The sequence below is a fragment of the Macaca fascicularis genome, chromosome 3 (genome assembly GCF_037993035.2).
Source record: "Macaca fascicularis isolate 582-1 chromosome 3, T2T-MFA8v1.1".
In the NCBI taxonomy this organism is placed as follows: Eukaryota; Metazoa; Chordata; class Mammalia; order Primates; family Cercopithecidae; genus Macaca; species Macaca fascicularis.
Genome location: NC_088377.1, coordinates 13590809 through 13612642, shown reverse-complemented (window position 1 = coordinate 13612642; position 21834 = coordinate 13590809). Strand labels below are relative to the sequence as shown.

Genomic DNA, 21834 nt, shown 5'->3' with positions numbered 1-21834 from the left:
GGCCCCACCGACTACTCCCCTGGCCTCCATTCCTCTGCACCCCCTCTCTCCTTGTTCTGCAGGGGCTCAGCCTCCTTGCTGTGCTTGTGTGGAGGCAAACGTGACTGCATCTTGGATGCTAATCCACCATATTGACTTCTGATTCACCCCAGTCCCTGAAGCCCTTGTTGGGGTCTGTGTGTTTCCTAAACAAAGGAATGAACACACAAGACAACACAGGATGAGACAAACATGGCGGCCGCCCCAAACGACACGCTCTGCTTTATTTTATACAGTCGGTTGTGGAATGTTGCCAAGTCACAAGTCACGTGTTGTTTTTCTGACCTTTCTTGACTTTCTGGTTTCTCAAGATGTTTACACATTAACCAGTCCCCAGGGTCTGCTGTTTGCAGCTGGCTCCTTTGTCCTCCCTGTTTGCAGGGAAGGAACGCCCTGCTTCATTTGCAAGAGCAGGACTTATCGGGAACGTCTCGTTTGCAAGCACATAGTCCTCTACAGCCCTCCTGATTCCTACTTTATTTACTGTCCTTAGTGTAAGAACATGTACTCACTACAAATCCTGCCTTGAGATCAAGGCAACCATAATACTATCACACCAAGTACAGGCTATGACACACATAGCAGTCTTGTCTGTTCTGGACAGTGGCCTTTCATTGTGTCTTTGGAATATGTACCCTCCCTCCCTCTAGTATATAATCTCTGGGTCTGAGGATAACCGTGGGAAATCCCTCTGTCTTGCAGTTGCCCAAGACCATGCTTCTGTCTGTGAGTTCCCCAAGAAACCACCCTTCACCAACAAACTGAATTTGTCTGCCTCATTCTTCCATTTCTCAGCTCCTTTGGCATTTGGAGGCCTTTTTCATATAGGGCTCTTTCATGGAACAGCCTGGGATGTGGCAGCGACACATCTGTCCCGGAGCCTGTGCATATGCTCTTCCCTAAGCCTGGAACACCTTCTATTTACACAGCCCTGTCCTTGTGTCATTGCATCCAGTGTCTCCTCCTTAGAGAGGTCCTCTCCCTCGCTGTCTCTTGTTCCTCTTTCTTTTTGTTCATAGCATGTAGCATTACTTGACGTCATAATATTTCAATTCAATTCAACAAATATTTTTTGTTCACACATTTGTCCTTGTCCACACTAGATTGCAGGCTCCAGGAGAGCAGAGACGTTGTGTATTTTGTTCACTCCTGGATCCCCAGCCCTTAGAACAGTGCTCAGTGCTTAATAGGTGGCTCAAGATCTATTTGTTGAATGCATGGATGTATGAATGAATGAATGAATGCCTGGGATCTTTCAGTAAATCCATGGCTGATGCAGGCCCAGAGTTCAGGTCTTCTATGTTCCTTTCACTGATAGCTGCATTGTATTCCAGGATTTCCCATCTTTCAGATTCCCAGAAATTATGTATACATATGTGCTATGCCCTCTCAGCTGATGGCTTCCTTTTCCTTTCTTCACAGTTCTCTGGCATCAATTTTTCCACTTCTCAGAAACACTTTGGCCCACAAATTCCCAAGGGAACCTTGCTCTTCATTCTGGAAAACACGATGCCAACACATCAGAATAAAGGACAGATAGGAGCTTCTGCTTCAAAGTGAATCACTTCATGGATGTTAAAGTGTCCTGAAAGATTCTAAACTTCACAACTTTTGATAGTAACTGTACTATGTTTGCAATATATTTGCATATATTAATTGTTATATCTGAAAAGCATGAGATTGTTGTTTTCTAAAATTAAATGAAGTAAGTTAATATTTTATTACTAGGTATAAGAACTGCTAACGTGGACAACTGCTGATGAGGACATCTATAGAAGTAGAAAATTCTAAATGTCCTACCGTCACCAACAAGAAACTTTGACAGTCAAGTAAATACAATACAATCACATGGAAAACTGTATATAGTATATTGTATGTGAAGATCCCATGAAAAGAACAGAGACTGTAGGAAATATAATCATCTAAGCTACGGGTAAGAAGAACATCAAAATTCTTTAAAGCAATGGCTCTCAAAGTGTGTTTCCTAGACCAGTAGCATCAGCACCAAGTGGAAGCTTAGGAATGCAACTCTCCAGCCCCACCTCAGACCTACTGGCTCAACAACTGTGAGGGAGAGGTCCATATTTTCATCTATGTTATAACAGGTCCTTAGGTGACTCCAATAAACATGAAAGTTGGCAAACCATTGCCTTTAATGGTGCATAAGTTGTTAATTTAGTACAAAATTTGCAGTTTTCTGTGTTGTGACTTTCTATTTTTGTAGGAGGAGAAAAGTACCCCATAGAGATAAGTGGATCTGAAACCCCAACAGCAGCTGAAGAGGTTCTTTATGACACCGGGAACCTGCACTCCAGTTGCCCTTGCACATTTGTGGTTTAACGGTCCCAGAGACAAATCTGCCACTTCTGGCTCGCATCCAACCAAAGTGCAGGTGTTCACCATTAGGAGATGTTGGCTGATGTACATAGACACGTAAGAAAGATTCAAAGGGTCGTGGATGGATCACCAATAACACCAGTATATGCAAGATCAGAGGACAGTGTGTGATCCAGGCCCTAGGACTGACAAATGGGGACTCAGTCCCTGCTTGGGATGGTGTTTTATTTTGACTTTTTTCTGAAAGAGCAGAGAAGTTTCCCAAATAATCACAAGGAGATAAGAAAGTGTTTACACTTGTTTCAGTTGCTCTTCACTGCCTCCCTATGACCAACACTCACAATTCTATGGTCTTAGCAGTTGCACTGAGAAGTCAGAAGAACCTGCTATTGTGGGTTCATAACCTTTTATTACCTCTCACTGAGAAACAATGTATACTACTAAACAAGACATCAGTTATGACGCTCAAGATTTTAAGTGCTTTTTGAACTAAAAACAAACAAAAAAATTGTGACCTGCATAAAATGTAAATGGTTTATCTTCAAGTCAAAAGCCACAGGTTTACCTCTGCAGCTTTACTCTTTCCTAAACATTGCTTTCGTGTATTGCAAACATTGCTTTCGTGTATTGCTTATGTATGCTTTCTGCATGCCAAAAAGTATATAGAGAATAACAGTTTACTCTAAGTCCTCCAGATGAGTTACTACCTTTACTATGTTTCATTCTCATTACATGTGTCATTGCTTATTAATATACATGTTTTGTAGTGGACTTCATGAGGACAGGTAATGTTACCAACTTAATTGTGTACCCCCAAAATTCATATGTTGAAACCCTAATCCCCAATGTGACTGTATTTGAAGTAGGGCCTACAGCAGGTAATTAGGGTTAAATGAGGTCATAAGGGTGGGGCCCTGAATCGATGAGATTTGTGTCCTTATAGGAAGAAACAGCAGAGAGCTTGTTCTCTCCACCATATGAGGACACAGTAAGAATGTAGCCATCTGTGAGCAGGAAGAGCGGCCTCACCGGGAACCAAATGAGCCAGAACCTTAATCTTGGACTTCTCACCCTGCAGAACTGTAAGAAAATAAATTTCTGTTGTTTAAGCCACATAGTCTGTAGTATTTTGTTACCGCAACCTGAGCAGACTAATACAGATACCATGTCTATCTTGTTCATTGTCCTATCTTCTGTGTCTAGTATGTTATAGTCTCTCAAATATATGTTTAGTAAAATGCATCCTACTTAGAAGGCACTGAACTTGGCTTTAAATAACTGCTGCATTGTGTTACATTTCCAGGATTTTTTCTCTCTTTCATGAACTCTGTGAAGAAATTTTACTTAGAAAAAACTTACACTGTCATTGGCATTACAAGAGGTGCTCTACAGGACTTGTGTGACCCACAGTAGCCCTGCAAAAAAGCCATGTCATACACTCATGGACAGATTTAAGCTTAAAATTCTTCCAGAGCTAGCAATGGGATATCTCCCTTTATCTTCCCTGTGGTACAGAGACAGTTTTCCATTAATTTCCACATAAGGGCTTTCCATGAACATGGTACACAAAAAAGGGAGAAAGCAACAAGTGAGAGCACTCTGGGTAGGCAGGTTTCATGGGAGCAGAAAGGTGATCAGGAAGGCAGAGATGTGAACAGACCAGATGTCTCAGGGGCTCGAGACCAGTAAACATGGTGTGGGAGCAAATATTAAGACTTTTATTTTTATTTTTCAAATATTTTTAAAAAGGTTTTAAGCCAGGCACAGTGGTTCGTGCCTGTAATCTCAGCTACTTAAGAGGCTGAGGTAGGGCCAGGAGCGATGGCTCATGCCTGTAATCCCAGCATTTTGGGAGGCTGAGACAGGTGGATCACTTGAGGTCAGGTGTTTGTGACCAGCCTGGCCAACATGGGGAAATTCTGTCACTACTAAAAATACAAAAATTAGCTGAGGATGGTGATGTGTACCTGTAATCCCAGACACTCAGGAGGCTGAGGCATGAGAACCACCTGAACCTAGGAGACAGTGAGCCGAGATTGTGCCACTGCACTCCAGCTTGGTTGACAGAGACTCCCTCTCAAAAAAAAAAGAAGCTGAGGTGAGAGGATTCCTTGAGCCCAGGAGTTCAAGGCTGCATGAGCTATGATCACATCACTGCACTCCAGCCTGGGCAACAGAGCAAGACCCCATGTCATAAAAAGCTTTTAAAATCCTTTTTTAAATGTCTATAAAAGGCATCCTTTTCAAATGTTTATTTTGCATGTGATTCAGGATGTGCATAAAAATATGTGCAGTAATATGTGTATTTAACTTATACATAAATAACAATACATCTATTGGGAATGCATGATCAATGTTGTTGTTGTTTTTCTATTGGAATTATGTAATAAAAAAATATCTAAAGGCCGCTGGTCTTGACTTAGGTATAGCAGGAAGGTGGAAACAAAAGGAGGAGGTCCAAACACTAATGGGTTAATTAAAAGTCAGTCAACAGAATAGCAGTGGTAAAAAGCTTCCCACACTCCTCTGGGGCCTGCCTCTCCCCTTCCTGAGGCAGTCAGGCATTTGTCTAAGTCACCCGTAGGCAAAAAATTATAGATCTGTTCTTCTTAATTGAATTAACCACCCTGGCAATATTACTGCACTCTTCAGGAGGCCAAAGTAAAGAGTTCACCATTCTGGCAGTTGCTGTCCACAATCTTGCAATGTCTCACACCCTACTTACCTACTTACCCTACAGGGATGCTTCCAGAGATAAGTTCTGCCTCAAAAACACATGCCTTCATTTGCTTGGGAAAGACTCTGTTAATACTAGCTACCTAAAAAAAAAAATCAACCTGCTGTCTCCTTTAAAATATATATTAAAAAAAAATACTCAAAAATTGCCAGACAATGAGAAAAATAAAAGGACAAACAGAACAAATTGACTCTTAAAGAAATGGAATATTGGAACAGAAGAGAATGTCACAGAAACCTAAATTCTAAAAGATCCCACATTAGTGCATCCATAAAATAAGATCATGATGCTACATATTAAAAAATCAGAATAAAGAAATGCTTTTAAAAATTAAACACATAATTATAGAAATAAATAATTCAATAGAAATCAAGTAAATCTTCCGGAACCAAGGACAAAAATATAAAGAGTTAAAAACTAGAGGAACATATTAGGAGACCTTAAGGGTCAATCCAGGAAGTACAATTTTCTAATAGGAGTTTAAGAAAGAAGAAAGAAAATGGAAGGGAGGAAGTATTAAAACACAGTGCAAGGATGAGACTTCTGCTTCTGGCCATGATGGAGTAACATGGAGCAGATTTACTCTTTTGCCTTAAACTATAAATAAACAACCAAAACAGCACAAAAGATTTAAAATACATATTTTTAGATATTTGACAATAAAAAACTCAGGACAGTGATCCCTGAGAGAAGAGAAACCATTGAGATGAGCTCTACAATTGCCCAAGCTGACTTACCGGAGAGAATTTCCAGGCCTCAGCATAGAGAGAAGGACTCCATATCCCTGGGGGTCAAGGAAATGCAGCTAGGAGTCCAAGGAGGCCACAGCAGCTAGATTTCATAGAGCAGAGAACCAGATAAGAGACAGCTGCACACACAGAAGGAGCTCCAGAGAGCTGCAAACAGTATTAGGCTAATTACTGATCAGACAATGTGTAGTAAGGAAACTTGAGGCCAGAGAAAGAATCACACACAAAAAGGGATAAATCCCCAGGGTTCGTGCTGGGCTGAAAATAGTTTCCAACCAGCGTGGAAAACCTCGTAATTCATGAAGCATCAGGTAGCATACTCAGGGGGCTGTTACTTCTCTGGTCCCCTCTGACAAAGCAAGCCTCAAAAGTACCAAACCATTTCCAAGTAGCTTAACTGGATCCCAGAATAAAACTCAAGCAATATTTATAGGAATAAAGAAATATCCAGCACCCAATAATGTAAAATTTATAATGTCTGGCACCCAATAAAAAATTACTAGACAGGCAAAAAGGTAGGAAAATACAACCCATAATGAATGAGAAGTTTTTTTTTAAATTAAACTAATTAAATTCCATAGAGTTTAATTTAGCAAAGAACAATTCATTAATTGGGCAGCCCCCAGAATAGGTTCAGAGCAACTTCAGGGCTGCCACATGGTCAATAACATTTTTAAACAGAAAAAGGAAATTGATGTACAGAAAACAGAAGTGAGATACAGAAATAGCTGGATTGGTCACAGCTGCTTTGTTGCCTTATTAAAGCTGGCTTAAACAGCTGGCCACCTGTGACTGGCCAAAACTCAGTTGCTGTGATTGGCTGAGACGCTGCTACTTGTTACAAGAGCAAGTTACAGTCTTTACACATCTAGGTAGGCTACAGTTCATAATGCACAAGGAAGCCTTTAGGCCAAACTTAAAATATGTGAAGAGGCAGCTTTAGGCTAAATTTAATTTAACAAGATGAAAAGTAAATCAATAGAAACAGTAGACAGAATTAGTAGATTGGGACATTAAAACAGTTATTGAAACCATATTTCATGTGTTCAAGGAGATGGAGGAAAGCCTTAGTATATTAAAGAGAGACATGAAATAGATTTTTAATATATTTTTAAAAGACAAAATCCAACTTCTAGAGATACAATGTCTGAGATGAAAAAATACTGAATTCAGATTAATAGCTGATTAGACACTGCAGAAGAAAAGAGCAGTGCAACTGAAGACATAGTGATAGAAACTATTCAAAATGAAAGACACAGGGGAAAGGACAAGAAAAAATGAAAGAACAGCATCAAACACAACTTTAAGGAGTCTAATATTGTATATTTTGAAGGATAGTAAAGAGAGGATAAAAAAAAAATTGAAAGAATGGCCAATAGTTTTCCAAACTTGATGAAAACTATAAACCCATTGAACCAAGAAGCTCACCAAACCCCAGCCACAAAAATAATACAAGAAAATTTTCTTCAGCTAGAGAGACACAAGTCCTCAAATAGAAAGAGTCCACCGAATGGTGTCAAGCAATCAGGTATCCAGGTAGTATTTAGGACAATGAGCTGAACTGAAAATAACAATCAAGCCTTTATTCACTAACTGCAAGCAAGAAGCAAAAAGAGGCACCAGCACCCCAGTGTTCCCTTTTCCCCTACAGAATGGCTAGGAATGCAGATATGCTTATGAGCAGGGCTGGCCAGAGGTGGTGTGGGAGGTGGGAAAGTTGAGTCCTTAACCACAAATCCTTCTAGAAAAATGCAGTGCACTGTAGTGCACATGCAAGTCTGGTATGGGGAGGGCAGTTTCTCCCCATAAGGCTTGGCAGACAAAGCTTTGAAATTTCTGTGGTCAGGACTGAAAGATCACACACAAGATTTTGGGATGGAGCCAGACTCCTCAAATGAGGAGCAGAATCATTAGGGGAATAAAAGCTCCTCCTCCTCTTTCCAATACTCTGATATGTATGAAATTTGGAGGCCAGGCATGGTGGCTCACACCTGTTATACCAGCATGTTGGGAGACGGAGGCGGACGGATCACGAGGTCAGGAGGTCGAGACCATCCTGGCTAACCTGGTGAAACCCCGTCTCTACTAAAACTAAAAAAAATTAGCTGGGCGTGATGGTGGGCACCTGTAGTCCCAGCTACTCGGGAGGCTGAGGCAGGAGAATGGCTTGAACCCGGGAGGCGGAGCTTGCAGTGAGCCAAGATGGCGCCACTGCACTCCAGCCTGGACGACAGAATGAGACTCTGTCTCAAAATAAATAAATAAATAAATAAATAATAAAAGATGTAAAATCTGAATATCAGGAAAGAAATCTAGGCAGAAGACCAATTTGGGAGCCATGAGCATAAACGACAGTCAGTGAACTCACAGAAGGGGAAGAGACCATTACAGGAGATGAGAAGAGAAGGTGAGTTAGGACAAAGCAGTGAGGCACACTAATATTTAAGTCACAAGCAGTGGAGTGGGCTGTCCTGGAGATTGAGAAGAATGGCCAGAAAGACAGATGCAACAGCAAACATGTAGGCAACCATGAGAAGAAGAGCATGAGGAATGACAGATACCAAATGCTATGGAGAAGTCAAGTAAAATCAAGGCTATAAAATATCTAATAGATCTGAATACTAGAAATTAACTGATGATCTTGGTGAGAACAGAGTAAGCAAAATGATTGGGACAGAAAGATAAACGTAGTGGGCTGAGGAATACATAAGAAGTGAGAAAACAAAGATAGTTGTGGACAAATGTAGATAGATTTGGCTACAAATAACAACAGGAAAGACAGCTTCTGGAGTGAATGCAATTTATGTGCCTTTTTAAATTGGGAGAGACTTGAGAATGTTTAACTGTTAATGAGAAGAAACTAAAGAGAGGAGATAAAGTCATGAAAAAAGGTAAAAATAATCAATGGAAAGCCATCCCTATGAAGGGGTGGCTTACAGAACCAGACAGAGAGATTTTCATTTGACTGAAAGAAGGATGTCTTCCCAATGACAGGAAAAGACAGAAAGGAGGCAGGTGCAGGTGAGTTTGAAGTTGAAACCTGAAACCTGATCTGTTGACTGTATTTTCCAAGAAAGTAGGAGTCGGTTGGAGGAACATCTGTTGAAAATGAGAAGAAAAGTTGTAGGGTAGAGATTTGAAGTGAGTGCAGGTTTTTAATTTCAGCTCAATTGAGGTTGCAGACTATGAAGTTTTGATCACTGGGTTTTCTCCAGAAAAACTAGATTTTCCCCCTAAGCCCTCCTGAAGTAGGAAAAACAACAACCACAATGGTCAGGGAAAAATAGCCAAAATTATTGAGCACAGTGTGCCAGATACTAAACTAAGCTCTTGATGTGCATTAACTGATTAAAAATTAATCACAGCACTATGATATAGATATTGTTATAGTCCCAACAAGGAAACAGGAAAAAAGATTAAGTAACTCGCCCAAGATCCCAGAGTGATGGAGCTGGGATATCAACCTAAGTCAACTTCAGAACTCAGACTCTTAACCAGTAGGCCAGTCTCTGTTTAAGAGATATTTAGTTAGCATTTGAAAAGGCATATGGCTGTATGGCTGTCTTCCATGTTACTGCTTAAAAACAGACATCTTTCTTTCCCAGTATGCAGTGAGCATGCAGCCACACTCAATCTTTCCTCAAGCTATGTGAACACAGATGAGAGCTTCAAATATGCTGTTCCCGTTGTTTAGAATGATGTATCCCTCTTCTCTTCCTATCTCCTACTTATACTCTGCCTCCCCTTGAACATCTCTTACTCCAGGTTACCTGCTGCAATCTATATCCCTCGCCACTAAACTAGTTTAGTGTTCCCACTGTTTGCTTCATCATCATCATTATTACTATTTTGAAATAGCATCTCCCTCTCTCACCCAGGCTGGAGTGCAGTGGTGTGATCATGGCTCATTGTAGCCTTGACTTCCCGGGGTTCAAGCAATTCTCCCGGCTCAGCCTCCTGAGTAGCTAGGACCACAGGCTTCTGCCACCTCATCCAGCTAATTGTATTTTTTGCAGATATGGGGGTCTCACTTTGTTGTCCAGGCTGGTCTCAAACTCCTGGGCTCAAGTGATCCTCTTGCTGCAGCCTCTCAAAGTGCTGGGATTACAGGTGTGAGCCACTGTGCCAGCTTCACTATTATCTTTTACCGAATTGCCTGCCTACTGGGATGAGGAAAGGTGTTGGATCATAAAGCACCAAGGACAAAAACATTCTGGAGATTCCAGAGTAGAACTGCTCAGATTCCTTCCTGAGCATCCCGGAGCTAGTGTTTGTACACCCTCAAAGTCTGTGCCACTGGGCTGCTACTCAGCTAGGACTCTTCTCGTTTCATCTACCAACCTCTCCTACCAGAAAGAAGTGAATTTATTCTTCTGGAAAGTTCTAAAGCAGTGATTTCTAATCCAGGGTGCACCTACCCTAGGGGTTTGTGTTGGAATACAAGGTCCACTGAAGTGCAATGAAATTCTATTTACATTTTTTAATAATAAATAAATTAAGCTTTTGATATTTGATATATAATCTAGCACGAGCACCTTCACTTGGTCCAAATGCCAGAGGATCACATGTCACATTCAGTGATGTGTGACACATTTGAGAACACAGTGAAACTCACAAGGTGGAAACGTGCAGCGATGCTTCTACTTGTACACTTTTGGAGTTGGTGACTATGTCTAGCCATTTACTTGGCCTGATGTGTGTTTACAGGTTGTTAGCTAGTTTTAACTAAATTATTGCTCACAAAATAAATGTGACAATGTTATTGCAAATAAATTGGAAATTAAAGATAGCATTATTAATACACAAGTGAATAAGGTAACAGCAGCCTTGACATACTAGCTAATCACAGTATGAAGCCATCACATTAGGAAGACATTTTCCAGAAAAGCAAACCCCCACAATTTCTTTTCAAAAGAGTTTAAAGTCATATGATACTCATTCGTTTTGGTTCTTTACAAAATTCCATAGTTGGTGACAGTGTTTAGAAACTGCTTTGGGGATTCTTAATAGCAAAAGAGAAAACGCCACATGCCCCTTGTTCTTCTTTTTACTATATGATGACAAACTAAAATACATTCCTCAGTCAGCAATAGTGTTGGACTATGTATAGCAAATACGGCTGAAGATGTGAAGAAACAAGAGTTCAATTTCAGTGTGGGAAATCTGCCATGTAATCATATGGAAACATGCTCTAAAGCACAGATGTTTCTAACATGTCTTTTTCCAAAAAGTGAAACACATAAGGAACTTTTCCTTTGTTAGCCAAAAAGGGAAAGATAAAATATATACTCAACAGTAATTTACTTCCTTAAGCAATACAAAAAGTTTTAGTGCCTATATAATGGTTTCTAAATACCATTCCCCAATAAAAAACAAAACAAACAAACAAACAACAACAAAAAAAACAGGGCCCCTTGAAGAAATGGCTTATTTTAGAGCTGAGCAGGAAAAATGTAAGAGGAACTGGGTGGGACCATCTTGTGCTAGAAAGAAGTGTTAGAAAAAATTATGAGCGTATTAGCAAAAGGAACAAGAGTCAGCTTGAAGTGACTGCCACTGGCCAAATCTGGGACAATTTGAGCATTAAAATAAATAAGGAGGGTGAATTGGTAGAGCACAGGAGATATTTAGGGCAGCGAAATGCCTCTGTATGATGCTGTAATGGTAGATACATGACATTATGTTGCAGGTGGTTAGGCATGAGAGGGGCAGGAGAGGGCTCTTCCCCCACCCACCAGGAACGTCAGGTGATGGTTCAACAATCACATTGCCTCTCTAAAAATAATTCAGCACCCAGTGCCAAGTTATCTCCTGATGGTCCACAGCTATTACATTAGAGTGTTAATTGAACGTAGGCGCCAGGGAGAAGCAAAAACAGCTTCCACTAGTATCTCCGGTATTTGGTGAGTGACCCTGTGCACGCACATTAAGAGAAAATGGCGGAGTATGACCTTCCGAGGGCACTCCATCGGAAAAGGGAAGAAATCCTCAGATGGGCATGCGCACGACTTCCTAAACACAACGTATGTGTTCACCTCCCAAGCGTAAGAAGGGCACTTCGCATGCGGACAGCGCACCCTAAGGGAAGAATGGTGGGAAAGGGATGCAAAACCACAGAAGTGGGCCAGCCTGTGAGTCCTAGAATCACAGTTAAACACTGCACTTGTCCTTCAAGTTGCACGCTTGGGTCTCTTCTAAGCGTCCTTTCCTTTCTTTCCTGTTCTAAAGTCTTTTAAAATAAACTTCCACTCCTGCTCTGAAACTTGCCTCAGTCTCTTTTTCTGCCTTTATGCCCCTCAGTTGAATTCGCTCTGCAGGTAACTGGGATGTCTTCTACCAGTAACAATTATACATTGTAAAAACCCATAGAATGTACAACACCAAGACAGAACTCTTACGTAAACTCTGGACTTTAGTTAATAATAATGTATCAGTATAGTTTCATCAGCTGTAAGAAATGTACCACCCCAACGCAAAATGTTAACAACGGGAAACTGAAAGCAGGCTTGGGATGAAGGGGTATATAAGAACTCTCCACACTGTAAACCTAACACTCCTCTAAAAATTGTATATTAATTTTAAAAATGTAAATCAAGATAGCAATGAACTATAACCAACGAAATAAGAATCTTTGAGTCTATACTAATAATAAATGGAGACCGGGCACGGTGGCTCAAGCCTGTGATCCCAGCACTTTGGGAGGCCAAGGCAGGCGGATCACCTGAGGTCAGGAGTTTGAGACCAGCCTGCCCAATATGGCGAAACCCCGTCTCTACTAAAAAATTAGCCAGGCATGGTGGCAGGCGCCTGTAATCCCAGCTACTCAAGAGGCTGAGGCAGGAGAAATGCTCGAACCCGGGAGGCAGAGGTTGCAGTGAGCCGAGATCGCACCACTGCCCTCCAGCCTGCGCGACGAGCAAAACTCCGTCTCAAAAAATAATAATAACAATAATAAATGGAGGTCAGGCGCAGTGGCTCACGCCTGTAATCCCAGCACTGTGGGAGGTCGAGGCGGGCGGATCACCTGAGTCCGGGAGTTCGAGACCACCCTAACCAACATGGAGAAACCCTGTCTCTACTAAAAATACACAATTAGCCTGGCGTGGTGGCGCATGCCCGTAATCCCAGCTACTCGGGAGGCTGAGGCAGGAGAATTGCTTGAACCCAGGAGGCAAAGGTTGAGGTGAGCTGAGATGGTGCCATTGCACTCCAGCCTGGGCAACAAGAGTGAAGCTCCATCTCAAAAAAATAAATAAATAAAAATAAAAATAAAATGGAAAGAAAGTAAAGCTCTTTCTTAAAATGTGTCAACTAATATTTGTAGTGAGAGGGTCACGGTTGAAAAGTTACCATTTCATAACTGTCACAGGTAGGACAATTCAGGCAAGGATGATTAATGGATGTTAATTCTAGAAGAAAAGTTTGATGAACAGCAGAATATTTGCAGGATCTCCGAGTGTCTTCCCACCAATTAGCTGCAGGAGGTAGGGTGGTGGGGATTTATGGGGGGCAGAATAGTAACTATACAATGGGGACTATAATATTTTGATACATAACCAAAATTAACATTACAGATGAGGGACTAATAAACTTAATGTGCCTGTGAATGCACTGAGGACACCACACAATTTATGTAGAATTACAGCCCGGTACGCATAATCTGAACTTAATCAGGAGAAACCATCAGACAAGGGCAAATTGGAGAAGCATTCTATAAAATAGTTGGCCTGTGTTTTTCAAAAAAGAAAAACAAAAATCCCCAAATCAAAAAAATGTCCATGACATGAAAGACAATGGCCAGGGAATTACTCTGGATTAAAGAAAGCTAAAGAAGTTCAGGAAAATAAGTAACATACATATATGACTTTGTATGTGTATTTAAAGAGGGAGTGCAGATACGGCAAAATATTAATGATTTGCTGAATCCGGGCAAAGGGTATGTGGGAGTTATCTTACTATTTTTGCAACTTGTCTATAATTTGAAATTATTTCCAAGCAAAAAGTAAAAAGGGGGCTGGGTGTGGTGGCTCACTCCTGTAATCCCAGCACTTTGGGAGTCTGAGGTAGGCGGATTACTTGAGGCCAGGAGCTCAAGACCAGCCTGGCCAACATGGCAAAACCCCATCTCTACTAAAAATACAAAAATTAGCCAGGCGCTGTGGCGCACACCTGTAGTCCCAGCTGCTTGGGAGGCTAAGGCAGAAGAATCGCTTGAACTGGGGAGGCAGAGGTTGCAGGGAGCCGAGATCATGCCATTACACTTCAGCCTGGGCAACAGTGCAAGACTCCCTCTCCCCTCCCCGCCAAAAAAAAAAGTAAAAAAGAACATGCTGTATGGAAAAACTCTAATGGACCGTTTTAACTAGAATTAAGGAGAGAAAGGAGGTTCTGGGTTAAGGTTATAGAGCTAGCACTACAGGGGAAATTAATTCATGTCTTATCCTTAAGTTATTATAACAAGCTGAAACTAAAGTACACAAAGTGCTTACCACAGGGTGTCACAGCTGTGGCAAATTTTATTAAAGCACAATCCAATTTTATTAAAATACAATTCAATGTTCATAACAGGTTGTATTAAGATAGGGAAGACTACGAAAATTTTAGGAAAGGAAAGCAGGAAGAAAAGGAGGGGAGGAAATTGCCAATGTGTTTAAAAATCTAATGAAACGTTTCAGTCATTTTGAGCTCATTGTTCTAAATATAAAAATGCATCCTATTCCAACTAGTTTGCCAGAACTTTTGGGCAGCAGGAAATGGACATTTTAATTTAAACAGACAGAGTCGTTTGAAAGGCTTTTAAAATGATTTTGTAATCGCAACCAGGAATTTTTCCTCTTCCATTTGGCCTGTCTTCATGGGGTGCTTTTCCACCTTTGATGTTGTTAAAACGAAGTACTGACACACTCAGAATCAAACCCCCAAATCGATGAATCATAAAGTAATAATTCAAGGTTTTTAAAACGATACCTACAACTGGATAGATTGCCTAAAAATCATTATTCATTTAAACTGGGTTACTTTAATGATACGTAAATTATACCTCTTTAAAACAGGCATATTTCCCCTGGGCGTGGTGGCTCAAGCCTGCAATCCCAGCACTTTGGGAGGCGGAGGCGGACGGATCACTTGAGGTCAGGAGTTCCAGACCAGCCTGGGTAACACAGCGGAAACCCCATCTCTACTAAATACAAAAACTAGCCAAGCGTAATAGCGCACCGCTGTAATCTCAGCTACTCCGGAGGCTGAGGCAGGAGAATCGCTTGAACCCGGAAGGCAGAGGTTGCTGTGAGCCGAGATCGCGTCACTGCACTCCAGCCCGGGCGAGACAGCAAGACTCCGACTCAAAAAAAAAAAAAAAGCAAAAAAAAAAAAAAAAAAAAAATTCCATTGTATTGTTCTTTACAAACATTCATTTAATTATGTAACCGCTAATTAATTGCTTGGTTGTTATAATAACCAATTATTTGATTATCTCATCATTTAAATTTTATTTTGCATATTTTCACAATGCACTTGATCTATTACTGAGTAATTTAATTAAATAATCATTCGAACGGTGGGCTCGAATTGTTTACGGATAAAGCTCGACGACCAAAGCCTAGCGACCGCTGTTCTGGAGCCCCTCGGCCCAGGGCCCGTGGCGGTTCTCTCCAAGGGACCATCTCGCCCCTCAGCCAAGTCGCCCCGAAAACGAGTGCCTCTGCCCCGCTCTGGCTCTGCACACAGGAACAGTCTGGTCGCTCAGCCACTTCCTCCTTCCAGCCTCATCTGGTTCCCAGGCCGCTGGGGACTCCCAACGCCACTACCCAAGGCTCTAGGGTCAGCAAGCGCTCCGGGCGGAGAAGGGCAAGGACGAAGAGCGCACGGCCACGACCCGGACCCCACCCACGCCCTCCGACTGCAGACATGGGGAAGACACGCAGGAACTCCAAAGTCGCTGGGTCTGCGCACGTGTGTGCCGCGATCCTGTGAAGGTCAAGGCCTCCCGTGAGACGGGGTCTTCCTGGAATGCGATGGTGAACTGCGCCAGATCGGCCCCTGGCCGGAAAGAGTTTGGAAGAAGACAAGGCAGGAGGCCTACCATTTCTAAGGCGCTCGTGCACAGGCGTGGCGCAACTAGAGGGGGCAATGGGAGCTTGCAGAGGAGGTGCTAGCTAGGAGGAAAGGCGCGTGCGCGGAGGAATGGCGCGTGCGCGGAGAGGCGGTGCGAGCCATGGGGAAAGGCGCGTGCGCAGAGGGGCGATGAGAGCTAGGAGGGGCAGCGCGTGCGCAGAGGAGCGGTGTGGCTTAGGAGGGGGCAATGTAAGCTAAGAGGAGTGTTGCGTTCGCGGAGATGTGAGTGGTGGGACCTGCGGCGGCTCCCATATGATGGTCACCCTCCTGGGCGCGACGACCCTAGTGCTGGTCACCTTGGCGCCATGGGTGTTGTCCGCAGCCGCAGGTGAGAGGCCGGGAGGAGAATCTCGGCGCAGGGCCGGAGGTAGGGCGAGCAGCTGGGCTACCGGGGCGGCGATGGTGTTGGGGGCGACAGACCCCCAACCCTCGATCCTCTTTGCCGCGGCAAAGATTAAACCCGACTTGGGCTCGAAAATCAATCAGGAGAAAGTGGTGTTCTGGGTCCTCTGTCGCCGCTTGCCTGTGACGCGTGTACCGGTCCTTGGGCGCGCCCGGGTCCCCATCCCCGTGAAGTGGCAGTGCCAGAGCCTTGTGTCGAGATTGCTTCTTTCCGGGAAAGTACTGCGGCTCAGCTGGCCTGTTTGATAATAAACAAAACATTTCCCGAAATGCATTTCCTCAATCTGGTAAAAACTAGGCGGCCAGTCCCACGGGGGAGTGAGCTAAGCGTGACCAGGATTTCTCTGCCCTCAGGATTCATACAGGCCAATAAGAAATGACAGTCGGAGTGACTGAGGCATAATTCTCAGTCCTCGAGGTTTACTAATCCTGCTTCAGGGCGCATCCGAGAAAAACATGAGCCACAGACACATCTGTGACTGGTTTTCCAGAGGTTTTCAGGAGGTGGGGCAGTGAGGCAGTGAGGCAGATAGTTCTGTGACACTTCAGTTAGTGCCCAAGAAATCTGTATTTTAAGATACCATGAGTGTGTTGAAGAGAAAAAGAGAGTAAAGGGAGTCCGTTATGCAGATGCCTCTGAGTAGGCGGAGTCTTGACTTTGTTTTGCACCTGAGAAGATAAGCTTGTAATTGACACTGTCAGTGTGGAAGGCCTGAATTAGTTTTTCAGGTTAACTTTGGAATGCCATTTGTTGAGAGGAGGGGTCCGTTCAGATGGTTGGGGGGCTTAGAATTTTATTTTTGGTTTACATAACTACCTACTTTTTCCCCAAAGAGATAATCATGTTCAAAACTCAATGAAATGTTTTCTCAGTGAGATAGTAATATTGCTCAGTCTTTCAGAAGTCATAAAAATATTCACACTTTTTAAACTAGTAAATGCAATTCTAGGACCCAGGACTAAGAAAACTGTCCAAAATATGGGAAGACGTTTTTATTTATACTTTTTTTTGTTTTGTTTTGAGAAGACAGCCTGTTGCCCAGGCTGGTGTGCAGAGGTGTGATCTCAGCTCACTGCAACCTCTGCCTCCTGGGTTCAGGTGATTCTCCTGCCTCAGCCTCTTGAGTAGCTGGAATTACAGGTGTACACCACCACATCTGGCTATTTTTTGTATTTTTAGTAGAGATGGGGTTTTGCCATGTTGGCCAGGCTGGTTTCGAACTCCTGACCTCAAACGATCCACTTCAGCCTCCCAAAGTGCTGGGATTACAGGCGTGAGCCACCGCACCCAGTCTGTTTATACTTTAGACTTTAGTTTTAGGAACTAGACTTAGGTTGTAGACTTGAAGTTACAGTTGGCATCCCCTTGTTTATGGGAAACCAGCAAAGAATTGACTCACGAATGATCTGTGGGGGTAGTCCTTCGCAGATGGCTGAGTCTTTTTATCTTTCCTTGGGGATTTGGCTGAAGCATTGTGCTAGTAACAGCCATTCATTTGGAAGAGGGTGTTGCAGTCACTTGGCCTGTGGGCTTAACTATCTTCCCTTTTGTGTAAGAAAGTTGGGAGAGGTCCTGAGATTTTTTTTTTTTTTTTTTTTTTTCCTTTTACAAAAATAGTAAAAGAAAAATACAAAGGCAGGGCGTCACCAGGCTAATTTGCTGAAATTCTTCATACTTGCCTGGGATGCATGGGGAAATGGCAACTATTATAAGGTTGATAAGAGACTGAGAGGTAATTTTGTAGTGAGGAGGGGTACCCAGAGAGAATCAGGGCTAGCATCCCAGTGCAGGAGTCCAGGTGGTCTGTGAGCCTGCGAGTGAGTTCAAAATACTTACCTGTTGTCTTAGGAAACCATATACCTGTGTGGTACATGATATACTATTTCTCAAACTTTTCCACAAATATGTAGTATATTTTTCCTAGGATGTGGGTACTAGGGTCCCGGTGCATCCCATAGTAATTTCTTTGAAGTCTTTTGTTTATGAAAAATTTGCATTAAACTCATGTTTCGTTTGATGTGAAAAGAGCTTTCCCAGAATTTTCATATAAAATTGACATTCCAGGAGGGTATGCATTAAGAAATTAATTTAAAATTAGGTTAGAGGACAGGTGGCAAGATATAATTTATAGGCATTTAGCATTTCTTAAGCTCTTAACTGTGTGCCAGGCACTAATCTAAGTGTTTTAACAGTATAAACTCATTAAGCTTTCAGAGCCACACAGATACTGTTATCCTTATTTAACAGACAGGGAAACTGAGCAACTGAGAGATCAAGTGACTTGCCTGAGGCTGTATAGGCCAGTCCGTGGCTGAGTGGGGAAGTCAACCCTGGGTCTGGCCTAAGAGTCCTGGGGCTTAACCAGACTAGACTATTTTCCTAAAGGCCAAACAATTTAAATTCCTGATTGTCCACTTGTATGTTAAGGGCCTAATTATCAGTATCTTTCAGTTAACTGTGAGCCCAAAAATATCTGAGACAGGTCTCAAATCAGCTTAGAAAATTTATTTTGCCAAGGTTAAGGATGCATCCATGACACAGCCTCAAGAGGTCCTGGCTGCATGTGCCCAAGGCCCAGCTTGCTTTTATACATTTTAGGGAGACATAATATATCAGTCAGTACATCGAAGATGTGCATTTGATTGGTTCGATCTGGAAAGGCAGGACAAAAAGCAAGGCTTCCAGGTCATAGATTTAAAGATTTTCTGATTGATAATTGCTTGAAAGAGTTATTATCTAAAAACCTGGAATCAATAGAAAGGAATGTCTGGGATGTCCCAACGGGTTGTGGAGACCAAAATTTTATCATGCAGATCAAGCTTGTCCAACTCACAGCCCACTGGCTGCATGCAGCCTGTGACGGCTTTGAATCCAGCCCAACACAAATTTGTAAAACTTTCTTAAAATATGAGGGGTTTTGTCTGTTTGTTTGTTTTCTTTTCCTTTTTTTTTTTTCTTTTTTCTTTTTTTTCTTTTTTTAGCTCATCAGATAGTGTATTTTATGTTTGGCCCAAGACAATTGTTCTTCCATTGTGGCCCAAGGAAGCCAAAAGAGTGAACACCCTTGATGCAGATGAGGCCTGCAGATAGCAGGCTTCAGAGAGAATAGATTGTAACTGTTTCTTGTGAAACTTAAGGTCTGTGTTGATGTTAATGGTGGTTGGCTTTTTCTGAATTCCAGAAGAGAGGAGGGTATAATGAGGCATAGCCAAACCTGCCTTCCCTATCTTGGCCTGAAGTAGTTTTTCAGGTTAATTTTGGAATGCCCTTGGTCAAGAGAAGGGGTCCATTCTGATGGTTAAGGGACTTAGAATTTTATTTTTGGTTTACACAACTACCTACTTTTTCCCCAAAGAAATAATCATGTTCAAAACGGAATGTTCAAAACTCAAGACCTTAAGTTTACAGCTCAAGCTGATCCTGAAAGTTAACTCAGTGAGATTATAATGTTGCTCATTCTTTCAGAAGTTGTATAAATATACCTTTTAGCCTAGTAAATGCAATTCTAGGACCCTAGATTAAGAAAACTATAAAAAATATGGGAAGACATTTACTTACATATTTGTACAGATACCTATATTTGGATTTATGTCAGACTTAAAAATATAGTACACCATTTTGGTCATCAAGATGAATGTGAAAAGTTGAAAGCAACTAAAATTATAAATACATTTATGTATATTAGATTAAATGTCCATTTATACATTTACATGTGGGGTAATAATTGTTAATATGCTAATATAAAACACATTAATATACTAGTAAATTAATATATTGTATGTTAATGTTACATAACAATAATTTTATGAAAAAATTATTAAAAGGAGATTGCCAATACTAACAGAGCAAAATCTGTGAAAACTAAAATCCTGTTTAATAACTTTATTTCCAAGCCCCTGTCCATTTATCAGTCAGTTATTCGTTGGTCTTCCAAATGCCAACATGCCTTCATGAAGTTACCCATGTAACTTCAGGGTCTCCTTCCTTTAGCAGTAAAGGATTTTTTTTCTCCCTGAGGAATCGCTAGCTGTACCCTATAACATTTTCTATTCTTGTCTCAAGGCCCAAAATTACTAGAATTATAATATTCTGCCCAAGATATTGTAAATACTACAGATGCCATCAGATCTTTTGTTAAAGTCTGTAAACCCAGTTGCTACCCTTTGGCTGAATAGAATCTATAAATTCTAACAAATGGATAAGAAGCAAGTTAAGAATTCTAGAGTGGGATAAGGGGATGTGATGTATTCTATTCAGGGATGAAGTTTTAGAGACTCCAAGTATGAAACAGAAAATTGAGGATGGGGAGACCTGATGGGTATCACCTTAAATTAAAAAAAAAAAAAAAAAATCAGAAAGTGTTTTCTCAGATGTCTACCCTTTTGACCCCATACTATAAGATCTAACTGGAAAGTGCAAGAAGCTGTCTCAATTAAGAAAGTTCTGTAAGGGAGCCCCTGTGGTAGAACAAGTCTACAATGAGATAACATGATTGCCCCAAGGCAGAAGTAAAAGAAATATTGTAGGAACGAGAAATAAATTTAAAAGCTGGTCTTTTAAAAAATATATAGCTTATCAAAGTGAAAGATCAGTCCTTTGTGATATTAAAGGAGTTCCTGTGAGCCCACCATTATGCTGGATACTCTGAAAAAATGCAAATCAACTATGAAACGATATAGATTCTGCCCTTAAGGAACTTGCAATCTAGTTTGAGATTTGTGTTTAACACAAAGAAGCAGTTTTTACAAATACTTCTTTTGAGGATTCTGGAAAGATGGCAGGGTAGAAAGCACCAGGAATCTGTCTCCTCACCTAGACAAGAACTGTACTGGCAGAATCTGATGTAACTATTTTGGAACTCTGGAGTCTATTGAAGGCTTGCAACTTCCAGGGGGCAGGGCAGGCTTAGATGGTAAGTTGCAGTTAATTTTGGTCTATTTGAGCTCTTAGTACAATAGCAGCTACCCATCTTCCACCTCTCAACCCTTGGCAGACAGCTATGCACGTTATTAGAGCAACCTGCACACAACTTACAGGAATCAGGTGAGCAAAAAGAAACCCACCATCTAGATCTCTGGGATCTGTGCTCTGATTACTCATTGCTCCTTCTCATCACAAAAGTGCAAAGAGATGGACGGTTGTTGTTGCCCTTACTCATTGTTACAACCCCCACCCCACTCACTCCCCTGCCGCATGGATTTAAAGGGCTAGAAATCCCCCTCTGCTTCATTTTTCTCTTTCACTTTTGGGAGTCAGATACTAAAGACTAGGACATATAAAAACAACTGCATTTATGGGGAAAATTAGAAAGTCACTGTACATACCTAGGGAAAGGCTCAGGAGAGACCTTAAGTTTATAGTTCAAGCTGATCCTTGGCACAGGATTAACAACAATTAAACAGCAATTAAACAAAGCAAAACACACAGACACACATACACACACACACACAATGTTG

The 21834-nt window shown here is 41.7% G+C and overlaps 2 protein-coding genes and 1 long non-coding RNA gene across 12 annotated transcripts in view; 2 read left to right on the top strand and 1 right to left on the bottom strand.

The window, feature by feature from the left end:
• The window catches only part of IL10RB (interleukin 10 receptor subunit beta), a 49371-nt gene extending 47757 nt beyond the window's left edge, over positions 1–1614 (top strand). Inside the window, exon 7 of the mRNA XM_065541407.2 lies at positions 1462–1614. Coding sequence (XP_065397479.1) covers positions 1462–1599 — 138 coding nt within the window. The 3' untranslated portion in view covers positions 1600–1614. The remainder of the gene's footprint in view (positions 1–1461) is intronic.
• LOC141409806 (uncharacterized) lies at positions 224–15124 on the bottom strand. Its single transcript, XR_012432050.1, has 2 exons — positions 14903–15124; positions 224–1536 (listed from the first exon to the last, which is right to left on the bottom strand). It is a non-coding gene; the product is annotated as an uncharacterized lncRNA (long non-coding RNA).
• Positions 15125–16133: 1009 nt separating this feature from the next.
• Positions 16134–21834, top strand: part of IFNAR1 (interferon alpha and beta receptor subunit 1) — a 29795-nt gene continuing 24094 nt past the window's right edge. For 5 of the 10 annotated variants that reach the window (XR_012432049.1, XR_012432048.1, XM_005548808.5 and 2 more), the window contains exon 1: positions 16134–16303. Coding sequence is in view for 6 of the 10 variants with exons in the window: in XM_005548808.5 (XP_005548865.3) it covers positions 16228–16303 (76 nt within the window). In the remaining 4 variants the exon portion in view is untranslated. Of the gene's footprint in view, positions 16343–21834 lie in introns of all 10 variants that reach the window. The other 5 variants (XR_012432047.1, XR_012432046.1, XM_015446899.4 and 2 more) reach the window with 1 other exon arrangement.